This window comes from Synchiropus splendidus, chromosome 1, assembly GCF_027744825.2.
Source record: "Synchiropus splendidus isolate RoL2022-P1 chromosome 1, RoL_Sspl_1.0, whole genome shotgun sequence".
Classification (NCBI taxonomy): domain Eukaryota; kingdom Metazoa; phylum Chordata; class Actinopteri; order Syngnathiformes; family Callionymidae; genus Synchiropus; species Synchiropus splendidus.
The window spans coordinates 57894236-57916079 of record NC_071334.1 but is presented as its reverse complement, the minus strand read 5'-3'; the positions used below and the strand labels follow the sequence as shown (position 1 = coordinate 57916079).

The 21844-nt window shown below is 42.5% G+C and overlaps 1 protein-coding gene across 1 annotated transcript in view; it reads left to right on the top strand.

The window, feature by feature from the left end:
• shroom3 (shroom family member 3) overlaps positions 1–21844 on the top strand; it is a 34866-nt gene that overhangs the window by 6478 nt on the left and 6544 nt on the right. The window contains exons 2-19 of the mRNA XM_053844392.1: positions 282–436; positions 7563–7748; positions 13822–13947; positions 15160–15369; positions 15433–15728; positions 15799–16027; positions 16122–16177; positions 16485–16914; positions 17332–17562; positions 17630–18050; positions 18124–18257; positions 18600–18749; positions 18811–19250; positions 19317–19520; positions 19588–19774; positions 19883–20108; positions 21046–21122; positions 21651–21700. Of these exons, the coding sequence (XP_053700367.1) occupies positions 282–436; positions 7563–7748; positions 13822–13947; positions 15160–15369; positions 15433–15728; positions 15799–16027; positions 16122–16177; positions 16485–16914; positions 17332–17562; positions 17630–18050; positions 18124–18257; positions 18600–18749; positions 18811–19250; positions 19317–19520; positions 19588–19774; positions 19883–20108; positions 21046–21122; positions 21651–21700 (3808 nt within the window). The remainder of the gene's footprint in view (positions 1–281; positions 437–7562; positions 7749–13821; positions 13948–15159; positions 15370–15432; positions 15729–15798; positions 16028–16121; positions 16178–16484; positions 16915–17331; positions 17563–17629; positions 18051–18123; positions 18258–18599; positions 18750–18810; positions 19251–19316; positions 19521–19587; positions 19775–19882; positions 20109–21045; positions 21123–21650; positions 21701–21844) is intronic.

Here is a 21844-nt window from a genome sequence, read left to right as displayed (position 1 = left end):
AGTTAATTCTCTAGCGATCGTGCATGGAGTCTTGGCCTTGAAGGTTGAACTCACTGCACCCTTGAGACCCCCTAGCACAAGGAAGACCATACAAATATGTGACCTTCATGTGGCGACACATACACCCACTCCAGCACACACATACTCACATAACACATTAGCTGTGAAGTGGCGCTGTCAACTGCCGGGATGATAAAACAGCAGAGCTATGCTGATAGCAAGTGTGTGTCACGATGACTGGCCTGCTTTTCTGCTGTCTGACAGCTTGTGTGTCTTCGCAGGTTGAGGAGGGCGGAAAGGCGGACAGACTGGAGTGCCCCTTGCTGGTGGGAGATGAGATTATTATCATTAATGAAATCGAGCTGACTGGATTTAGGCAGGAAGCCATTGCACTTGTAAAAGGATCATACAAGACACTGCAGATCACTGTCCGCAGGTAAGTGTGCTCTTGTGGTACCCATTTCGTGAAATGGTTTTCCTACTTGATGTCTATTCTGTGAAAAATAAGACAAACAAAAAAAAAAAAAAATAATACAAAAGTTGAAAAATGAACATACATACATGCAAGAAAGTTATATTGGAGTTCAATTAGTTTGTAATGACCCGCCCTTTTCAATTCATTGTATCTTTATGCCAAACGCGCCCTGTGTGTTCATGTTGTTGTCTCCTCACGTACAAAGCCAGGTATGCGTTTAGATTTTCGGGTGTGACAGAAAGCCAAACTGCTGTTGCTACAGCAGCTCTTACGTACTTGTAGACAGGTGCGAGGCAGCACACGTTTGCCAAGCTAGAGGTTTTTTTTTAAGACACATTGATAGAGAAGCTCAGGTGAAGGAAATGAGGGTTGTGTGGCATGAAGATTAATTGAACCAAGGCTTTGCGTCTGACTTCCAGTTAGAGTCTGATGGAATGCCACCTAAAATCAGTGGATTACAGGTGGGTCTTCAGGGAAGTGCCTTTTTAATCTGGAAATATTCATTAGTTATCAGAGAGCTGCTGTGGTAGAGTGAGGTTTCCCTTCAGAATGATCTGCTTATAAAATCACATGGTAATTGAATTCTGTTGAAGAACAGCAATGTGTGATTTCCTTAGGAATTTTCACTGTCGCACAAGTTGGCTCCTTTGACTTGGTTTAAATGCTGGATCTGTACATTTGGTACTTGCACCCCAGTCACCATGACGTCCCATGTCTGTCTCATGGAGTGATTACACTCTCCATAGGTGCACTCTAGCTCAGGAGCATTTCTGATCCTGTCGGTCTCAACTGGTATCTCAAGGACGTAACTAACAATATGATGACTTATTCCTAGTTTCTTAATGTTAAACACCTGATCCGGTCAACACTTTTGGTTGTGCAAAGTAGGCAATGTTTTCCCTATAGAAATGGAAGTACTGAAATAATTTGGTCGCCTCACTTTGGTGTTGTTGTTTGAGCTATTACATCAGGGATCTGTGAATTCACATTGCAGGTAATTCATCACACATTTTGACACTTCATTATTATTACTGTTTGAGTTGACCTATACACATTGCGGTTCTATTCGTTGAGTAAAATAACTTACTTTTGACTCATCAGTGTTTAAAATACTTGGTGACCTTCACATTAGCAGTGACTTGTTTTCGCTTCTTATGAATCATCACTGTTGTTTGTTGCTTCATATTGTCTGTGAGAACAAGAACTGGGATTTACCCTCTGAAAAGTCTGCATATCTGAAATAGCTCATTTGTCCAATGGTTGATGCCACTCATGTGACGTCAGTTTCATGTGCGACTGAGGTGGACCAGCGGAAGGGAAAACACAAGATCTTTGCTGTACAAACATACTGAGTGTTGAAGGAAAGTGACTGTCAGTATCTGTTTTCACTAGGATCTTTGTGGGAGGATTATTTAAGGATGAACTCGATGTGGAGGCTCAATATTGCAGATATGTGTAAGATAACATGGATGCATGTTTATCAGATATGTCCGGTGTAGGCATGTATTAGCATAAGTGTTTTGTATGGGAGTCGTCATAGAAATGTATGTGTTAGGATTTATACTTATTGTTCAGCTCTTACAACCTCGGTTTTTTATGAGCTTCATTCGCTGTAGTGTATTTTGGGTTTCATGTTTTTTTCCGGAACCTCCTCAACTCTACCAGAACCCAATTGTGCTATGAATTTTAGGCCCACTATGCTGGGATTTGGCCCCCTATTTGGGGGCGCTTTTTTGGCAACATGTAGTAAAATGTGACTCAATATATTACAGCCGTTATTAGGGCCTAACAAAATTAGCTAAAAACTGACATTGTGTTTTTTTTTCTTTGTATTTAGTATATATTGGAACATTAACATAAATTAACAAGGATTCCCACTAGGTAGTTTGAGTAGCAATGTACAGAAATAATCATAAAGTCTTAAGTACAGTAGTGTTTTGTACACAGAACACAATAAGGAAATAAATGCAAAAAAAAAAATAATCAAAGAAATCATACGAAATATGGCTGTGTAATTCTGTTACCCGGTAGCATGCTGGTAGATTGAGTTCCCTTTATGCAACTCTGGACCTCAAATAAACATCATTTTTATTGTTACAACACCAACTCACCCGCCTGCCTACTCACTCACTCTCACTCCAGAGGTCACGTCACCCCTCTCCTTCATTAATTCCACTGGCTCCCCATTGAACAGCCCATGAACTTCGAGATCCTCCTTGTCACGTACAAATCGCTACATAGCCTTGCCCACTCGTGTCTAACTGACCTTCTACTACATCATTCCCAAACTTACCGCCTCCGCTCCCCATTGCTGCACCAACCCCGGAACTCCCTGCCCCTTCATATTCGGTCCGCCACTCACTTCTTTCAAACATTTACTGAAAACCCACCTTTTTAGAACAGCTTTTGAAAATGACTGTAAACTGTAAAGCATCTTTGAGTACCCAAGAAAAGCGCTATATTAAACCAATGTATTATTATTATGTACAGTGCACTCTACATTTCAATACACAATCTACATGGAGATCAACAGCAACCAGTACATCATGCCATCTTTGCTATTCCATGTCAAGTTAAAATATGGTTGTCTGGTTGGAATGTTAGTGTCTCACATGAAGCTGTTGTTTCAAAACTCTAATGCCTGGTAACGGTGCAATAAAAGTTTATGAATCAAAATGACTCTCACTCTTCTTCAAGTGCAAAGTCTATTCTGAGCTGGCATCATAAACCTCTCCACGTGTGACTCTGCCGAAGGTTACAACAATGTTTGCTCAGTGCTCGTTTTTATATTGTACTGATTTTGTATTTTCAATAATAATAATAGGGTTGTGTATGTATCACAATACTATCTGTTTGTTTGCCTTCAACAGCTGATAGGATTGTTCTTGGTTTTTAATCCTGTTGTGCCAGTTAGACAAAGGTGTGTGATGCTGAACACTTGTCACACCTCTCGTGCCGTGGGATTGTTGATATCTCTCCTCCATGCTTCAAATGCCGTCTCTAATTGGAGATCTTTTTTCGTTGTCGCTATCCGTGATTGGTTGGAAGAAAAGCATTTTAAAAAAGGGCCCACAAACATGCACACACCTCTTTGCCGGAGAGGCCAGCTTTTAGTGTCATCTTAACCAGCTGAACACAATTTGGAATGTTGTGGAGCAGCACGTCAGAGCTGTAAGTCTTTGAGTGAGTGTGTGTGTGTGTGGAAAGTAAGATCCCATAAAGTAACTGGAATTGGATATTTTACTGATACCTGACACTTGTAGCCGTCCATATGTTTCGGCTGTAATTTCTACTGAACCATGCTGCTGATATTTTCCTGCTGTTTCTGTCTTGGCATCGACTTCGAAACCTTCGTATTTCGGAATAATCATCAAGTTCTGTTCCTCATTACCTGGCGGCTACAAAACCAGAGAGTAGGGAAAGAAAAGACATCTTACCAATGACAACGTTCTTACCTGCTTGACATCCATGATGACGATAGTGGCACTTAAAGTCAACCTTGATGGCCGTTGTAGAACAAGGCTAGATGCCATGTTATCGCATATTTAAGGGTTTGAATTATCTCTTTTCTTTTCTCCTGTTAATATCAGATTGTGATTTTAGTCAGTTTTCTGCCTCATTCTGGATGACTACTTGAAAAGTTTTGTTTATCAATAATGATAATTTTTGAAGTTGAAAGACTTCACACATTCTTCACACACTCACCAACTGCTGAGGAAGGTCACACTGAACTATTCTTCATCACTTGATCTGCTTTAGAAAACACACAAAACAACAGCTTGTGATTGTCCTGCCGTAGTTAAAACCAAAGGTTGTATTTTGTCGAGCAGGTTTGGCGACCATCTCCTCCCTTGTTGCCATTGATATTTGCATGTGCTTTTCTGCGTTCAGTATGGCTTGGATGACAGTGAGGAATGAAGGGTGGCAGTGAAGTGATTTTGTGCTAAAACTTCCCTTACACTGATTTGCATTCCTCCAATCTAGCTATTGCTAATTATTCACTGCATCTAAATTCCACTGTAGTGTTGTTGCGAATGGCTAACCAGAGCCCACATGTCACAGTAATGAATTACTCTGCCGCTGGAATGCTGGTTGATCGTTTTTTTAACCCTGGCAAGAGCTTGATTTTACTGAAATAGTGGGTTGTGTCTTTACAAATGAAAAGTAGGTTTCAATAGATATGGAAGTTGTGTGAGTACTGGTCTTATTTTAGCACAAGAACAGCCCTTCTCCAGCTCTGCAGCACACCTTTACGCTGTCAAAATGCCACCATTATTTAGTATCTACTCACAACCCGTAGATGGTCATAACATCTGTGCACCACCAACTGACTGGCCAAGATTAAGGACGCCGTGACTGTCATCTGACCTCCTTATTGATGTGGTTGACATCACACAAACTCAGGCCACATCCACGCAACTTGAAGGTTCAAGGAGGTTACAAATCCTTCATGATGCATGTTGTTACGATTAACTCTCACTTTTACTCTTTGGCTTTTATACAGCTGATCTTTTTCGTAATTTTTTAGTGTATCTGCCAGTTGCACAGCACTTAGTAACTATCTTGTATTGCTTTTTAAGTGCTTTATAAATACGTATGGTATGGTATGGTAACTCAAGCCTGTTGTTCTTGAAGGACCTCTGTTCAACTTTATTATCACTACGACAGTTATTGCCACTAATAACCTGCGACTTTTGCCACCTTTATAACGCTTTGTTGGCTTTTACTGTTAACAACAAACAGCTTATCTGTCATAATCTCTGCTACTGCTAACTCCGACAACTACTACTCATTAGAATTCACAGTGGTCAGATGTACTCTGAGAGAGGGTTGACCACATGCCCTGGGATCGCACGCAAAATAATTTGTGTCTTGACAACAGCCATAAATGATTTAAGGACAGTGCTGTGCAGTCTTTAGGTGTCCCCGCCCTCCGTCTGTCCCCCTTTTGTCTCTGGTCATTCATTCATCTCCGGTGACTCTGTCTTTGTGGCCTTTTGTTGTTGGTTGACGTAATCGAGCTGAATGAATGTTTGAGTTTCCCTGCATGAAAAAAAGAGAAAGAAGAGGAAGAAGTCATTACAGGGCCAAAGTGCCACAAAGCTGTTTCCCTGGTGACCAAGTGTGCAAGTGTGTGTTCGGTGTGTGTTGGTTTAATGAGACCGCAAAGACGTGCTGCTCACACATTGACTTCACTCATTTGAGATCAGACAGGTCTTTGTAAGCTTTGATAGCACTGTGCACTTTGTCCTTCATTTCAGCAGGATAGAAGTTTTTAGAAATAAATATGAAGTGGTATTTACTTGTATAAAACCAGGGGTGATTGGCAAAATGGAATTAAAATTAATGGTGACTTTTAAATGATTGTATGTATCAATATGATCAAGGAATTTTGACAGAATTGGTTTGTCTATCTATCTAGTCTGTCTCTAAAATATCTTAAAAGTTATGGACAGATTTTGATGAAATTTTCAGGAAATAAATGAAATGGTACAAGGAACAAATGATTACATTTTTAGAATGACCAACAGACTTTTAACTAGGATTCTGAAACGGATGTCCAAAGCCCAAGCCCCAGCAAATAACCCCACCGCAAATCCATTCCTTTCCTGACACGCCATGTCAACCACAGACTTAACAACTTGCTTAGTAATAAAGAAGCTGTAAACATCTTTTTTTATTAAAATAACTTCAGAAACCACAAAACAACTAACATCTGTATCATTCAAACTTACATTAAGTGTTATCGGTTTCGTGGTATCGGTGGCCATTTTATGATTACGAGGATGACTACTCAATCCCCGTATAGGACGATACTCGATATCCCTTCTTTTAAGAGCCAAACCAGAGTTAGTATTCTACATACTTGGTCACTCCAAAACAGCGATCATTTTGTTTAGATTTGATTATCTAATCTATTATTAGTCCCGCTGTGGGGAAATTATTAAATAAAAAAAGTGTGCATCTCTTCGGTGCTGCATATAGTTTTTAACCATGATATTAAACCAGGTGTGTCCAAACGGTTTCCTATAGAGCCGCAGTGGATGCAGGTTTTTGTTCCAAACCATCAAGCACACACAATTTTTTCATCAGGTGTCAGCTGAAACAACCAGCACTAGACTGACTAACAACTGATCAGTCTTCAGACAGCTGACTGGTGAAGCTGTGTGTGCTGGTTGGGTTGGAACAAAAACCTGAAACCCGCTGCAGCCCTACCAGAAAGAGTTTGGATACCCCTAAATTAAAGACAGGTTACACATGAAACGTCAAGTTTGCTGTGAGCTCTGTTCAGACAGCCTTTGGTGTTGCAGGTCAGACTACAGTAGCATAGCATTATTCTGCTGTAAAGGTGTAACTATGGATTTAATACTCTCTGTGATGTCTTGTTGCTATCAGTGATATCTAATGAAATAAAAATGTTTAAAAAATAAATGTAGTCAATAATCTCTTCTACAATGAATCACATTTTGAGACACATTTTGATCTTGGCAGAAGTCTTGTGAGGCTGTAAAACATTTCACATTTTATGTTTAAGCTTGGTCAACCTTTAGATTGTTTATCCAGGACTGAGCCGACATGCCATGAATTTGGAATCACTGGTTTATAATACATTACTGATTGACCAGAATTAGCTAGTACCTCTCTGCTCGGTTGTTCTTCCACTGGGTGAACACTCCTGCTGCCTGTTTGTGTTGGAAAGTGGAATGTGACATCAAAGTCCCACCTATTCAGGTGTTTTCAGGGTGTTGGGGCTGTCACACATTCCTCTCACAGGTTGAACAGGTTTTACCTCAAGTTCTTTGTGAACATGTGTATGTTTGTGTAACACATGAATAAAACAATTTAATTTGTGTAAATTAATAAAAATGAATATGATCCTTGCCACGGTGTAAAATATTTGATTATTGAAGAATATTTTCCAAAACACAAATAGGCCAAAAGAAACTCCAGTTAATCTGTTTCAGTCGCCAAATAAACGTAGTGTATGTATTTTGACCCACAGTTCTATTGTTGGTGCGCAGAAAGATGATTTGAGTGACTTATTGGCTGTGCAAAATGTGGTGTGAATGTGTCTTTCTTTTCTCAGGGAGTTTTATCCAGGATACATTGACGTATTTCGGACTTCACCTCCTTCCTTCACAAGTCTTCCTCCTCCCTCGCCTTCGTCTTCACCCTCGCCATCACCTGTACCACATCAAATTCAGACACCACAGTCCTACAACAACAGGTCATCATGTCCCACCGGGGGAGTCCAGATGCGCATCAAAAACAAGTAGGTGACACTAGATAGTGAGGCTGAGAGAAGTAAACCAGAGGTGACCCTTCCTTCCTGGAGGAGGAACTTTCCTTAAACATATGCTCTGGAATTGTCTGTGTTCCTGGTATTGGACGCTTTCAGGTTGAAGAGGAAGTGATGTTAACTCTGTTTCCTGCTGTCACACTAAGAGCTCACGACCCCTGTTGTTTGCATGTCCTGTCTGCGCTTCCTCAGAAGTTCCTGGCTTCAGATCCAAGATTGATTATTACTCTGATGCTTGTTTGGGATTGAGGGAGCAAAAGTCACTTAAACAGGAAAAGGTTTCTGGTTGATTTGGCAGCTCTGTGCTGGGTTTTTTTTTTAAGGTAAAATACAAGGAAATAGAACTCAAGTTAAATTCAAAATAAACATGAAAAAAATCAAGAAGGTGAACTATAACCATAATGTAATCAAAGAGTCTCTGTGATCCACAGGGACATCTGCATAACCGGACAAATAATGATTTAAAATATCTTGCCTTATTTTTCTCGTAAAATAGTTGGTTACACTTTATATAAAGTTCTCATATCTGATGCATTATTAGGACACAAGACATTATCATGCTTTTATAATGTGTTATAGAAGACCTTATTATTGTCTGAAGTCATGTCTTAAGTATTATATGGTGCACGATTTTATGGTATAGTGTATTAACATACTATGTGGTTGGGTTATGGGTTAGGCTTCTAAAGTTTTTAGAACTAAACAAAGTTGCGTCCACAACTTTTAATACCTTGTCATAAATTACCATACAGGAATATGAAAAACGTCTCGCGACATCTTCTTTAAAGTTTTATGAATGTGCTAATAATGCATCCTAGTTGGCTGCTTAAAGTAGATGTAGAAATTATATTATGAAACTTTCTAGAATTGTGTCATGAGTTATCATGAATGCCTATTTTAACTCCTATTTTCTAAGTTTTTACGTCCTTAGCTTAAAGGATAATGGTTTGTTAGAGTGCTGCCACATAGTGGTCCCAAGTAGATAAATGGGATGGATTGTCTTCCTTTGCAAGTGCCCCCTTTCATTTCCGTCACGATTATTGTCCTTTGTCAATTGAGTTGAACGATTGTTCCTCTGACACTTAACCCTGCTACAACAAGAGCTGTGTTTAACGTGTGTACAGAACACATTATGGCAAAAGACAACTCTTTCATCAAGGCATAGCATGAGTTTTTTTGCGATGACACGTCTCAACATTTTTTACTCTGTTGCCACTGACGGAAGGTTCAGCTTTTCACATCCTATTGTCAGTCTGATCCTTGTTTGTGTTTGTTTGCAGTGTTCATAACACACTCATGAGGGTGCTAGTGGGAACACAGATTTTGATGTTCCTCTACTTTTGAGTCTTTGTCTTATCTTCAAACTTCCCTTTGCCATTTATCACTAGAATGTTTTCACCCGAAGGGTGAAAGGTTAACACTGCCAGACATATTTGTCCATCCCAACAGAGCCATTAGTTTGTCCTTTACTCCTGGCATCAGATAATCGGGCAGAGTGACCAAATTGTGTCCAAATCCCTTGGGTTGTGGGTGGTTATCTGATAACATTCAGCTGGGGCGGGTTAAATTCTTGTGTCCAACTGGTCCAAAAAGTAAATGAACAAGAAGACTCCTATGGGAGTGGGTGTAAAGCTGAAAGAGACAAGGATTCTTATTTTATGAACGTGTTTCCTTGCGGTTATCCTCTCTCTCAAGGCTCATATATATATATATATATATATATATATATATATATATATATATATATATATATATATATATATATATATATATATATATATATATATATATATATATATATACTATAAAGGTCACCCATTTGTTTTGGTGGATGGTAAGATTTACGGTGAGAGGTCAAGAAGAAACCTCACAATGTCGCCACAGGGATAGCAATTCAAACGTGTGTGTTCTTATACTTCTATCTTTGTGAGAACCTGAGTTTTTAATCAACAGAGTGAGGACATTTTGGCTGGTCCTCACTTTGCCAAACCCCATTTTGAGGGTTAAAACTACAAAATAGCTCTGTTATTATAATTGGGTTTTAGTGTGGTTCAGCGTAAAGGTTAAGTTTAGCCATTTTTATTGCGATGGTTAGGTTTAGGGTGAGAGGTTGGGGAAATCATTATGTTCATGTATGTTAATGACAATCCTCACGAAGATAGGAAGACAAACTTGTGTGTGTTCATAAAAACTATTAATTATTGTTTAATAAGATGGTGTCATGTGGTTTGTATAGAAGAATGTGGGTAAAGTCGATGAATCTACTTCCGCCAAGTAGGTTTAGCTAGTGAGCTAGAAAGCTGCCTCTTTCTCAAAAGTTTTGCTGATTTCAAATGAACTCTTCGCACTGCTGATGCTCCTGAATGAATGTGAGTCACCTGTCTGTCGGAGATATCAATCACCTCTTATTTAACTGTGCGAGCAGGTCCTGATTTCAATACAGTTTGGCATTTAACACTGACATACAAGCAGTGAACAAAGACCCAGGCATTATCAGAAATATGCGCACACATTCCAGTTTCACTCTCCTACTTCTTTCTCCTTGTTTGGTGTTACCCTCTGGGAAGATGCATTTTAATGATGAAGAAGTTTCCCACAGCAGCAGATAAGGCTCTGCTCTGAGACACACCCTGACACAGGCACATACGTGCCAGTAATGTGAAGTGCATTTGGGTTGAGTTTGTACAGACACTCATGTGTTAATGTTTTCCTGGACTAGTTATTATCTCTGTAATTTCACACAAGACTTAAACCTTCTAGCTAATGTATGCACATGACCTTGTATTACATAATTGTCTAGCATTATTTAAAGACTTCCTTAAGTATTTTGTTTTCAACACCATCTACACACTGTAACTTAAATCTCTTTGTGCTTGCCCCAGAACCCACACCACTTTTCTTCATTTTTAGCATATCGTATTGATATTATTTTCAGGGTAGAATAAGAGATGGCAATAGAGATTTCTTCCCAGTAAAAGACTCTTCATACTTCCAGGGAAATGTTCTCTTTCCCATGAAACGGCGCTATGCAGTAGCAACTTGCTGCCAAGTCATGATTCTCACTGTTAAGCACTAGCCACAAACAACCTCTCAACGTAGCGTTTGTAAACAATCTGAAAAGAAAACATGACATTTTTCATGGCGCAATGTTAGTTTTTTTTCTTGCACTGGGAGCAAAACAGACTGTTACCCATTGTGACATTTCTTACTGACAGTAAAGTTCAAAGATACAAGAAACGAATGGTGGATAAAACAAAGTGTTTATAATCTTAAATACCAGGCATCTCCCTGCTTATTCGCCTGTGTTTGAGGCCTGCGCTTCTCCTTCTCAATTGCTCTGATCTGCTGTGGTCAGCTGACACCTTCCAGTTGATTCTGATCCTCCTCTTTTTATTTTTTATTACTGCTGGCATTCTTGCGGCGGACTGGCTTCTCATTTCAACACTTTGGACTCCACCAGGCAAGCACTAGCACATTGGCACATTGATCTCTATCACATGGTTTTCCCACTTCATTTGGCACCGATGTTTTGGTCAATACTTGTTTATTGTTCACATCTGAGCCACATGCTGCATCATGAGACATGAGAGTCCCTGCAGCCTCGAACTCCACTAGTGAGCCATTCCTTTTTCCTGTTGCTGTCCTGACTGTCATTTCTGAACTTGCTTCATCTATCCCTCATAGAAGGCCCTACATTCTTCAGTACCTTCTCCCTGTAGACCCTCATCCCTAGCGTTCTCCCTCCCAGTCGTGCTACTCATTTCTCTGTCTACCACCCATGTTCCTCCCATCCTCCCATCTCTCTCTTCCTCCTATACAGCCCACTTCCACAGCTACCAACCAGCTCGCTGAGGATGTTTACTTTTATGCTTCTATCACCCAACAGCTTAATGACGGGTAATTGCTCTTCTGCTCGGCAGTCTTTGGCCTGAGGTCTTTCTACGTTGAGACTCTGTCCGGAGTGTTAGCAAGGCGAGCTGCGAGGAGACGCTTCACACATTACTCGTGACAGAACCTGAAGACAGGAGGATCTTGAAAGAGAAAACACAGATACAGAAGACTCAAACATTTCAGAGTATTTCAGTTTTTTTGTATTAAAGGAGTTTTTTGGGCGGTAAGCTGCCTTTTTTGAAGACCTATCGTGAGGTCATATTTTTTGGACAAAAATAACAGAAGTAAAAGGATCTTGATGAGGTAAATTGGGTCTGAAATTTAGCCCTTCTAAATATTGGCGAGTGGACTAAAAGCTTAACCCGAGGGGGATTCCGGATTGTACATGGAGTTGCTGGAAGTGTTCTACCGTAGGAAGCTTCGCAAGAAGCAGAAGAAATCGCCACTGGGTCGGTCGGATGGAGCACTTTGTCGTGCTCCGTCTGAAACTAACGTCAACAGCCTGGCGACTGGAATCATCTCGAAGGTGCTCAGATTCACCTCCAGGTAAAAAGATTTTTTCAATAGTGTGAGAAGTGTGGATTCCTCAAGCAGTACAGGATGCCCTAAAAACTCGATTGACATCTCTCCTTTAGTTAACATGATGGTTAGGTTTAAGACGAGAGGCTGGGGAAAAGGAAAGATTATGGCAATGAGTGGACCCCACAAAGACGATCCAACAAACCAGTGTGTGCATGTGTGTTTCCCACTGTTGGATCACAATCTGTCAATTAAGGATCTTTGTATTAGTTTCAAATAGTAGTATATGTTTCTCGTGTAAACCTGTGGCTTGTGTTAACAAATATTATTTGGTGTGTCGGGCTGGATGTAGTTTGAACAAACTACATTTGCTCAAAAAAAATGAGCTTTGGGAAGTACTTTGTCATTCTCATTTAACTCAGCATTAAAGCAACCAAATGTACGGTCTATATAAAATACAGAGCCTATGGTAGCCTGCCAAAGATTTGTATCGAATCACCGCATGGCCATGGTTGGGGCTCCATCATGTGCAATGACTGCAGGGTTGTGCATGACATGCTGGTTCCATATGCAAGAAAAGAAAAGACGAAAATATCACATACAATTTATATGTGTTGTGATATTTGCCTTGTGTCCTGCTGAGGACACCGTAGTTGGAGGAACCGCTGCAGGAGGCGAGAAACACAGTTCATTACAACGTATTTCATGAGATGTCCTTATACTGTGAATCCAGGTCTTTTATAGACATTTTTTTAGACAAAATCATAGTTTGTAGCTTGAGTAGTTCATCTACCAAAATGACCTTAAAAGTAGTTGAAGCAGCATGATACAGCACAAAATATGAATTTTGTGCCGCTGCCACAAAGCTTCTGCAATTGACACAGTTGTTTACGATACTTCAACTACATGTTGTTCTGGAACTATGACAGCAAGCGCTCTTATTTGTGTTGGCTCATGTCCTGTTATTATGGAGGTGCCGGAGCTTCAGACATGCAGGACTTCACGTCTGTCCTCTATTTACAACGATATGATCTCTTCCTGTTCGTCTTTGTGTTTAAACAAATGGCAGCCGAGTGTGTTGAGCACAACTGCTGTGTCTTGAGATTAGCACTGCTATCACAGCCCATGGTCATATCCCACTCATGATCGATTTAGTGAACTGGTTTATCACCGACACCGTAGTGTTTGAAGCCAGCTTGTGGTCATGCCTTTGGAATGTGGGAAGAAAATAAAGCAAAACTGAGATGACAGTTGAAAACTGCACTGTGCTAGTCTTCACACGTTAATGCTGAGAGTCATGACATACTGTACACACCTCGCTTGTATTTTAAATGAGCTGTTCTGGTTTATGCTTTTTCATTTGACCATCCTAACTACACCTCTTTGTGTGGCCGGCAAATGCTTGACATATTTTCATGTGTTGAGGAGGGGTGAAGGATCCCCCGGCTGTGGGAGAGACTTCCATTTTAAACTCTTTTAACTGTTGAATTCCTGAAGAGATGTAGCGGTGCGTGAGCCTGGTAATAAATGTGACGTCAAATGGAGTTTTTTCCTTTTTCTTTCTTGCGAGTCATGAGAGTTTTGGCTGCAAACATGGCTTCACTGACTAGCATAACAATTGAATTCCTCCCTGCAGGAACAGAGAACCAGCGTCTCGTCCACACTCATGGCATTCGACGAAGCTTGGGGATGGTCAGCCAGAGGCTGATGACAGAGGGATGGAGCCGATGAGTGGTGCTTGGCAACACAGCTACCACACCAGGTCCGTGTCACCTGCGTTGTCAGTCATAGCATATGACACTAAACAAGATATGTGTACAGTTTTGCATTTGCAATATGGAATTTGGTGTCATTTCTGTCAACGCAGTCTCACTCCTGAGTCGTCAAATATCAACTATTTTCAAGTGGAGTTGAGTGTCCCAGAGTGATGCAGAAATCATGCTGACACATTTGGCTTTAAAGCCATCTTTGTCAATCCTAACCCTCCTATCAATGACCATACTCCTATCAAGACGCATTATGATTTGCTCTTTTAAATTGGGTCATTGTGTGAAGAGTGAATGAAAGACGGATGCTGTTCCTGGTGTTCTGTGTGTGTTTACGAGTGTGTAGGTGGATAGGACATTGACGTAGATGCCCTCTGATGGGGGCATTCCTAATGCCCTTCCCCCTCTTTTTCCTGTCTCCTGTGGCAACACAGGGTCCCCAGAGTCATGCAAACTTTGTGGACTTTTGACAGTCTTTACACTCTGATGATCAAAAGTAATTGTACTGTCATGTTAAAACGTAATCAACTCACCTAAAATCAAAGTTGGAGGAGAAAGCTACTGGTAGAGAATAACCACCATGGACAGACTGAGACTGTCCTCCTTTCAGGAGCACTAATTAAATCTGGTTCGGTTGAAAGATTTGGTGGGTCAAACTGTGACGTGGAGGCATTTGCATTCCAGTCAGTTATTGGGTTATTCAGCAGATTCGCTGCAGGGCACCAACTTCATCACAGAGACAACCGGCACATCATTTAGGACATATATCTACTTGTGTAAGCTTCCCATCCCGTAATTTTCAACCTTTAAAATACAGCATTGTCTTCTGAAGTGTGCCGTTTGATAACTGAAATTCATCAAACAAGAAACTTGTGTGGAAGAAGTGCATCCTTCAAGGACGTCTGCCATTTCAATCCCGTGAAATAAGAGGACAGTGGTGCAATTAACTTAACTTAAAAGTGAAATTCACTCATCTTATTATAATTGTCATTAAAATGATAAAAAAGATTTTTTTGTGCAAATATATTCAATGGGTTTTTAAGATGTTCAGTCATTTAAACAGGAGCTATTCACCACATTCGACCACAAGCATTGCCTGCTAATGCCTTTCTAATATTCGAATTATGATATATTATGTCAATATCAATCAATATTTTAATTGTATGCATGTTTGCGTATAGTAATGCGATCTGTTATTACCTTGTCAGTGCTTCGACCACAGACCTCTCAGGTGGGTTTGAGTCTGGCAGCAGCTCCCTTCGAAAGAGCCCTGACCAGTACAGTTCTCGGGGCAGCATGGAGAGCCTGGACCCTCCTCACTCCTCCCACCACCACCACACAGCAGCTCAGCATCCTGGGCACCACACTGGCGGAACATTCCCCACCTATTCATCCTGTCAGCATCTGTCCTCTGCCAGGTAACCAGCGCAAGTGAGCATCTTCATCAGAGAGGCGAGACGTAAATCTGTCATAACTTTTAGGTCCTCCAATAGCATCGATCACCTCCACAACAAACGGGACTCGGCCTACTCCTCCTTCTCCACCAGCTCTAGCATCCCAGACTACCTGGCCTCCACTCCATCCTTCAGTCCTGAGCGTTCCTTCTCACTGGAGACGGTTCCTCAGAGGGGCGGAGAGATGCAGCATGCCGACATGCGTTACATTCAGACAGTTTACGATGCTCAGCAGGGATTCTCACAAGATCAGCAATTGAAGTCCACTTCACTACTGAGCAACAGTGAAGCCATAGCAGCAAGAGGAGACAGAGACATGCAAGGTATTTTCATTCCTCTCAGTAACGTGTCTGTGCCAATTCAGTGCAGTGAATGTCTTCCTCTCCTTGCCAGGGTCAACCAGTGGAGTCTGCTACCGTGGTGGCAGCAGTGGCAGTAGTGGTGTGACGGCTTTAAACAGACACAGTGCTGGCCCCATATGGGGCCCAGTGTCCAGCCACAGTTCATCGGAGAACCTGAGGTGGGCACCAGCTCCACCCAGACGCAGCGACAGCTACAAAGCCATCCGAAACCATGAGAGGCCAAACTCCTGGTCGAGTTTGGAAAATGCTCGCTCCCTACGGTAAAAGATTTGCGATATAAAGTCAAGGCTTGGAGGCCAAAAACGATTGTAACATCCGTTTTGAGATTTTAAGTTGTGATGCTACTCTGTTCAGGTCTCTGCAGAAGGCGACATGGCATCACTCCATTGGTCCAGTAGCCTCAGGTACAGGTGCGTGCACCTTTGCTACTTCAAAGTTTTATACTGCAGTTTTCTTGAACTCAATCTGGTATCACAATGTCTGTTTCTTTGCTATAAACAGAACAACACAAGACATTTAACTGTAGTAATTGTAGTGCACATTAGTACTCTCATCCCATTGTTTTGTTATCAGTGTATGCATTCCTGAATGATTGTTACTAATATTTATGTTGAGTTCTTCAAATGTGCTGTAGCAACTTAGCATTTAACAATAATAATAATAACAAGAACAATAATAAAGCTTTTATGATTGTTGTTCCTATTATTATTATTCCAGCAAAAGGCTCGTACGGAACTGAGTGTCAGCTCCACACAGTGATAGAGAAAAGTCCCGAGAGCAGCCCAACCACAAAACCTCGACAGGGTGGAGGTTTTCCGCAGCCTTCATCGCCACCTGGATCTTCCCCTGGACCTACAGCTCCTGCACCACAATCTGGGCGGCCCATTTTGCCTACTGTTGTGTACCCAGTCCCCCAGCCCGAACCACATTTCGCACAAATGCCAAGCTCAAGCCCAAGTTCCTCCTCCCCTGGGATGTACCAAGCACTGGTGAGGGATGAGGGCCGTCCGCAGCAGAGCATGGGGGAGCAGCTCAGAAGGTCCTCCTCGGAAAATGGATACCAAATTTACAGTTCTTCGTCACAACTCAGCTCATTTTCAGAACCAGAGCCAACGCAACTTAGGGCACAGAAACATGAGGCTGACAGGTAAACGGCAATTTTATTTGGTTTTATTAAGGGGGTGGCATGTGGCCCGCTGATACTCAAACGCAGAGGGATACCGCTAGTAACCCACAATGCTCACTTCTCTGGAATGTGCTCGGACATGTGTACAACTCAAAGCCTGAGAACCAAATCCAATTCAGCACTGACTTAAAGATTTGACAATGGTTAAAAGAAAACACTTGTAACTACTGAGCATTGAGGAACTAGTCTTTACATCTGGCCATTCTGTGAGCACGTGCTTTGGCATTAGTTTTCTAGCTGGTATTGGAAAAATCAGGTTGAATCCATTTTGCAGCAACCTCCTGTAATCCATTAAAGTTGAGTTATTACAACAGACAACAGACTCAACAGCTGACCACCTGGCTAATATTTTATCAACTGTTTTTCAAAACTTTTCAGCAGTTACCCTGGTGTGATGAGATCAGATGCGAGGAGGTCTGAAGGACGATTTGAGGGAGAGGCCGGGGTCCAAAGGCTACAGAGTCACTCCACTGACTCTCGCAGACCTCAGAATTCCTCATATGACCAAGACTATCACAATCACCAAGCTCACTTAGACCCTCGGTCCAAGACTTCACAGGAGTGGAGGGAGCCCTACGGACCAGTGCACTCCCGAAGAGAGAGGAACAGGTATGGCCCTTGTTTTCTTTACGTACCAAAATGTCTGAAAACATTTCTCCTCTCTCTCTACGTTCAGCTCAATGGAGCAACCCAGTGTTAATCAGGAACCTCTGACATCTCCCCGGGTTGCCCAGGGCCAGGCCCCGCCCACTCAGTTTCCGTTTCCCCACCAGTTATCCTCTGTTGCACATTCCCGTCACCATGGCGACTTAACAGATGTGCAACAGCAACATTTGGACCAGCGGGATCAGGATAGAGACCGAGACCACCCACTGACCCAGCTGGAGCTGGCGCTCGCTGAGGTCCAGCGGTGCAGCAGCCCCCACAGTGCTGCTTCTGCTGGCAGCCACGGTAACGCAAACACTGGTGAAGGCAGCCACGGACCCGCACGCAGCCTGTCGGTGCTGGAAAAAGTCAGTCGGTTTGAACGTCAGGAACGTGCTGGAAAGCAGAGGAGCCACAGCACCAGACATGGTCACACCAAGTCCATGCTGAGAGTAGGTCAATTACAACTTTCCCTCATGAGTGGATACACAGCTATAACATTAATTTTCATGCAACTTGAAACAGCTGAGTGAGTCAGGCCGCAGCACCCCTTGTGGAGCCGATGATCTGAGGAACATGCTGGAGAGAAGCAACAATGGGAACAAAGCCCAGAGAACCCTGAGCTGCAGAGGAGGAAGCAATGACTACATGAAATACAGGCAAGACGGCGTGTTGCTATTTGCTACCACTTTGCGACCTTAAAAGGCCATGCAATAACTCTCATACCAGGAGAAGAACCCATTCAGAATGGTCTAAAATGGGCATTTCATTACATCTCTTGTCAGACCAGTGTTGTGTTGATCATGAAGAAGTTGTCCTGACCTGCACATGTTACCACTGAAAGATAATTATTTATGAACAGTGAAAGTTAAATCCAGAATGACTGGAGCACTTTCCACTGTGATTTTGGTTGTGGAAATATGTTGGTGTGCTCGTTCTTGTCTTCTGACAAGAACAACATTTCCCAGCACTTTGGCTTATCGTGTGTTTACATCATCTAGGACGCCTTCCGATCCCAATGCTGCCTTGCAGAGGAGCCGCAGCACCTTCCATCTCGAGGAATCAAGGGAAGGAGGCAGCAGTAAGGATTTCCCCTGGAGACAGGATGTCAAGGAAGTACTGGGCTCCGTGCAAGACACCACTGACAACAGGTTGGAATGTTGCGGAGATGTTGTGGAGTTGTCTTTCCTAAAGTGTCATCTGTCTGTTTAGACATTACAGGGACTCCTTGAAAGACGCTCAAAGCAGAGTTCTGCGGTCAACGTCCTTCCAACGGCGAGACCTCACGTCCACCTCCAGCCACCCATCATCCTCCTCCAACAGTCATCAAAAGCAACACTCCTTTGAGAAGAAAGGTCCTAAAACCATGCCCAAACCAGTGGGTGTCATCATCACCCCGCAGACCTCACCGCCGGTCACATCCCCGCACGTTCCAAAGGAGCGGCACGTGGTTGGCCCTGAAGTCCGTGGCGTGAGCCCGCCGGCCCTGCCGAGTGTACCACCAGTCGGACCTCCATCTACTCTGATGCGAATCGGCGGCCGCAAGCGTCTGACGGCAGACCAGAAAAAGCGCTCGTACTCTGAGCCGGAGAACATAAATGAGATCGGGGTGTCGGATGCTGAGACTGTGGCTCTTTTCAAGCGTGGAGGAGGTAAATAATGTCCATGTTGAAAGTGTTTGCAGCAAGTAGCCTGCTAACATGTTGCTCCCCTGTCAGAGACGAGCGTAGCAGACAGAAGAAAGATGTTCGAGGCTGGAGTGTCACAGAACACCATGTCGAAGCCGGACCTTCGACAGCTGCAGCATAGTGCACTGGCTGACTATGTGGAGAGGAAAAGAGGGGTGAGGAGAGACGAGGGGCCTCAGCGCAGTGGACCAAGACCTCGCAGCGCTTATCTGCAGTCGGAGGGGAGTAATGCAGGTAGGAGCTGTGATCTTATACAAAAATGAATTGAACATCCATTACTATGCCTCTCTTCCTTCCCCAGAAACCCTGAGCCTGTCTTCCGCATCCAGCCTGCTCTCACTCCAGGACTCTGACCATGGTTTGTCCATCGTAGAGCAACACCATGGCTTCAGTCGTCCACCTGCAGCTGACCTGAGAAGTCTTCAGTCCAACTACTTCTACCCAGGACGAGTGACCTCTCCCAGACTTCCTGCAAATCCTACTCAGAGGTGACTTAACTAGAGGATTGAAAACCAACTCAGACTAACATCATTGTATGCTAGTGTCAGGTTCACTTTTTTTGTTTAATCTTGATGCCCCCTTTTTTCTCTATTTAGCTCTCCTGAGCCCCGGGTCCAGGGGACAGTTCCTGATCCTGACCCCCAACTGCTCACCAGTGGGGTCTCCAGGCATTTGAGCGGTGCTCTGCAGAGAGCCGGGTCGACTCTGAATGCAGGGAAGTCTGCGTCAGCTGAAGATCTCCTGGAGCGACCAGAGAAACAAGCTTCTCCCCCCCAGCACAGCCGCTCCCGCTCATCACCCATTGTGGAGAGACTTGGCCAGGTTTGTCCTACTTCAATGATCAACTGATGTCCATGAATTTTAGGATTTAGTATGCAGTGGGGCAGTTTCAAGTATGCATTTTATTATTAATTATCATCTAGAAAATCTTTAAATAGTGATAGTCTTGTAACTTAAACATTTTAAATTACATTTTTGAACTATAACATATAATACATAAACGAGATTGTTGTATTTGTTTGATATATTGAATACAGTTCTCATTGGACTTGTTTCATGGTATTAAATTCCATTGTCTTTTAACATTAAATCTATTTTAAAATTTTGGAATCATGTACGATTCATTAAAGAAAATTCCCAACTCTTCCCTTAACACCTGTTTTTCTGTTCTTTTTTTTTTGCCACTTTTCCATCTGAAGACTAACACAGCGACGCAGCTCTTTGACTGGATGAATCGAGCTCTTAGGTTCAGATCCAGGGTGGGGTGACCACTCGGTCCCCTCATGACAGAGTCGCACAGGAAATACCCAGAGTCCTTGGTTTCCTGTGAGGTGCCAGAGAGACGGGGATGGCTACTGGGCGCTGTCTGATGTTAATGATAGCAAAGATAAGGCACATGTCCAGTGATCTTATAGGAATGCAGAGATGCATTTATCTCCTCGAGTGATCAAACAGATTGGATTACATAAACATCATTACATTTGAGCCAGATGACTCATGTTTTCCCCCAAAGAATTTTTCTTTACTTGGAACAGTGCTTTGTGTTGTGGGTGCTGCAACCTATGGCGAAGAGGCCAAACTTCTCCCTTCTCAGAATCGTCCTTTAGTTTATCTGGAGGAATACCGGTTCTAAGCCAAACCATCTCAATCTCTCATTTTTCTTTCTTAACCTCTCCTCTGCAAACTGCAGTTCTGCTTGATCAGAATTTCACCACCATTGAGTCGCAAGGTTTGACAGGTCCGCCCTTCTGTTTTCCAGGAGAGTCCACCTGAAAGAGAGGAAGTGTTTGGTGCAGACTCCTCTGAAATTGGCCGTCACTCTTTGGCAGAAGACAGGTGATCAATTCAAAGCAATCCATTGTTGTAACATGAGTCACGTGAAAATGCACGCAGGAAACAGTGATCTCATACAGGGATGAACAGGAGGAGCAGGAAGGGAGTGACAGAGGAATTTAGAGACTCAGACTCCCCTGCACTGTTGCACAACTTCACTCCAGAGGGATTTATTGAGTGAAAAAACACAACTTAATGTTTTGCTTTCATTATGAAAAGTCATAGGTCACACCAGGAATCTACTGTGTGCTTACTCAGATCAGGCTGGAAGTGTTGCTGAAGCAAACTGTTTAGAGGAATGACCTTGAAAATGAATTCTAAACCCTGAGAATAGCGTCTGTTATGTAACAGGGACAAACCATTTTTCTAAATGTTGGCCTCGTGTTACTGTCTGTTTATTCTGACCAAAATATTTTGGGGAACCCGTGAAGTGAATAAAAACAGTGTTTGAGTTAAAAATGTTTTCAACACTTAGACATGTCTCTCAATATTCCTGGTGTGGTATTTTAACCTTTTGTATTTGTTTTTTAGAGGTCCTCAGATCCAGGTTGTGAAGAAGCCTGAAGACACCCAGCAGGAAGGTCAGATTCAATAATCTACTTTGTGCCAATGCTGTATTTGCCAATGCTGGGTCGTCATGGTGTCAGAAACCATCAATGATTTCTTGACTTTTTTTCCTTGTCATCTTTGGTCTTAACTCTCCAACTGGTGCTGCGTGCCCTGTC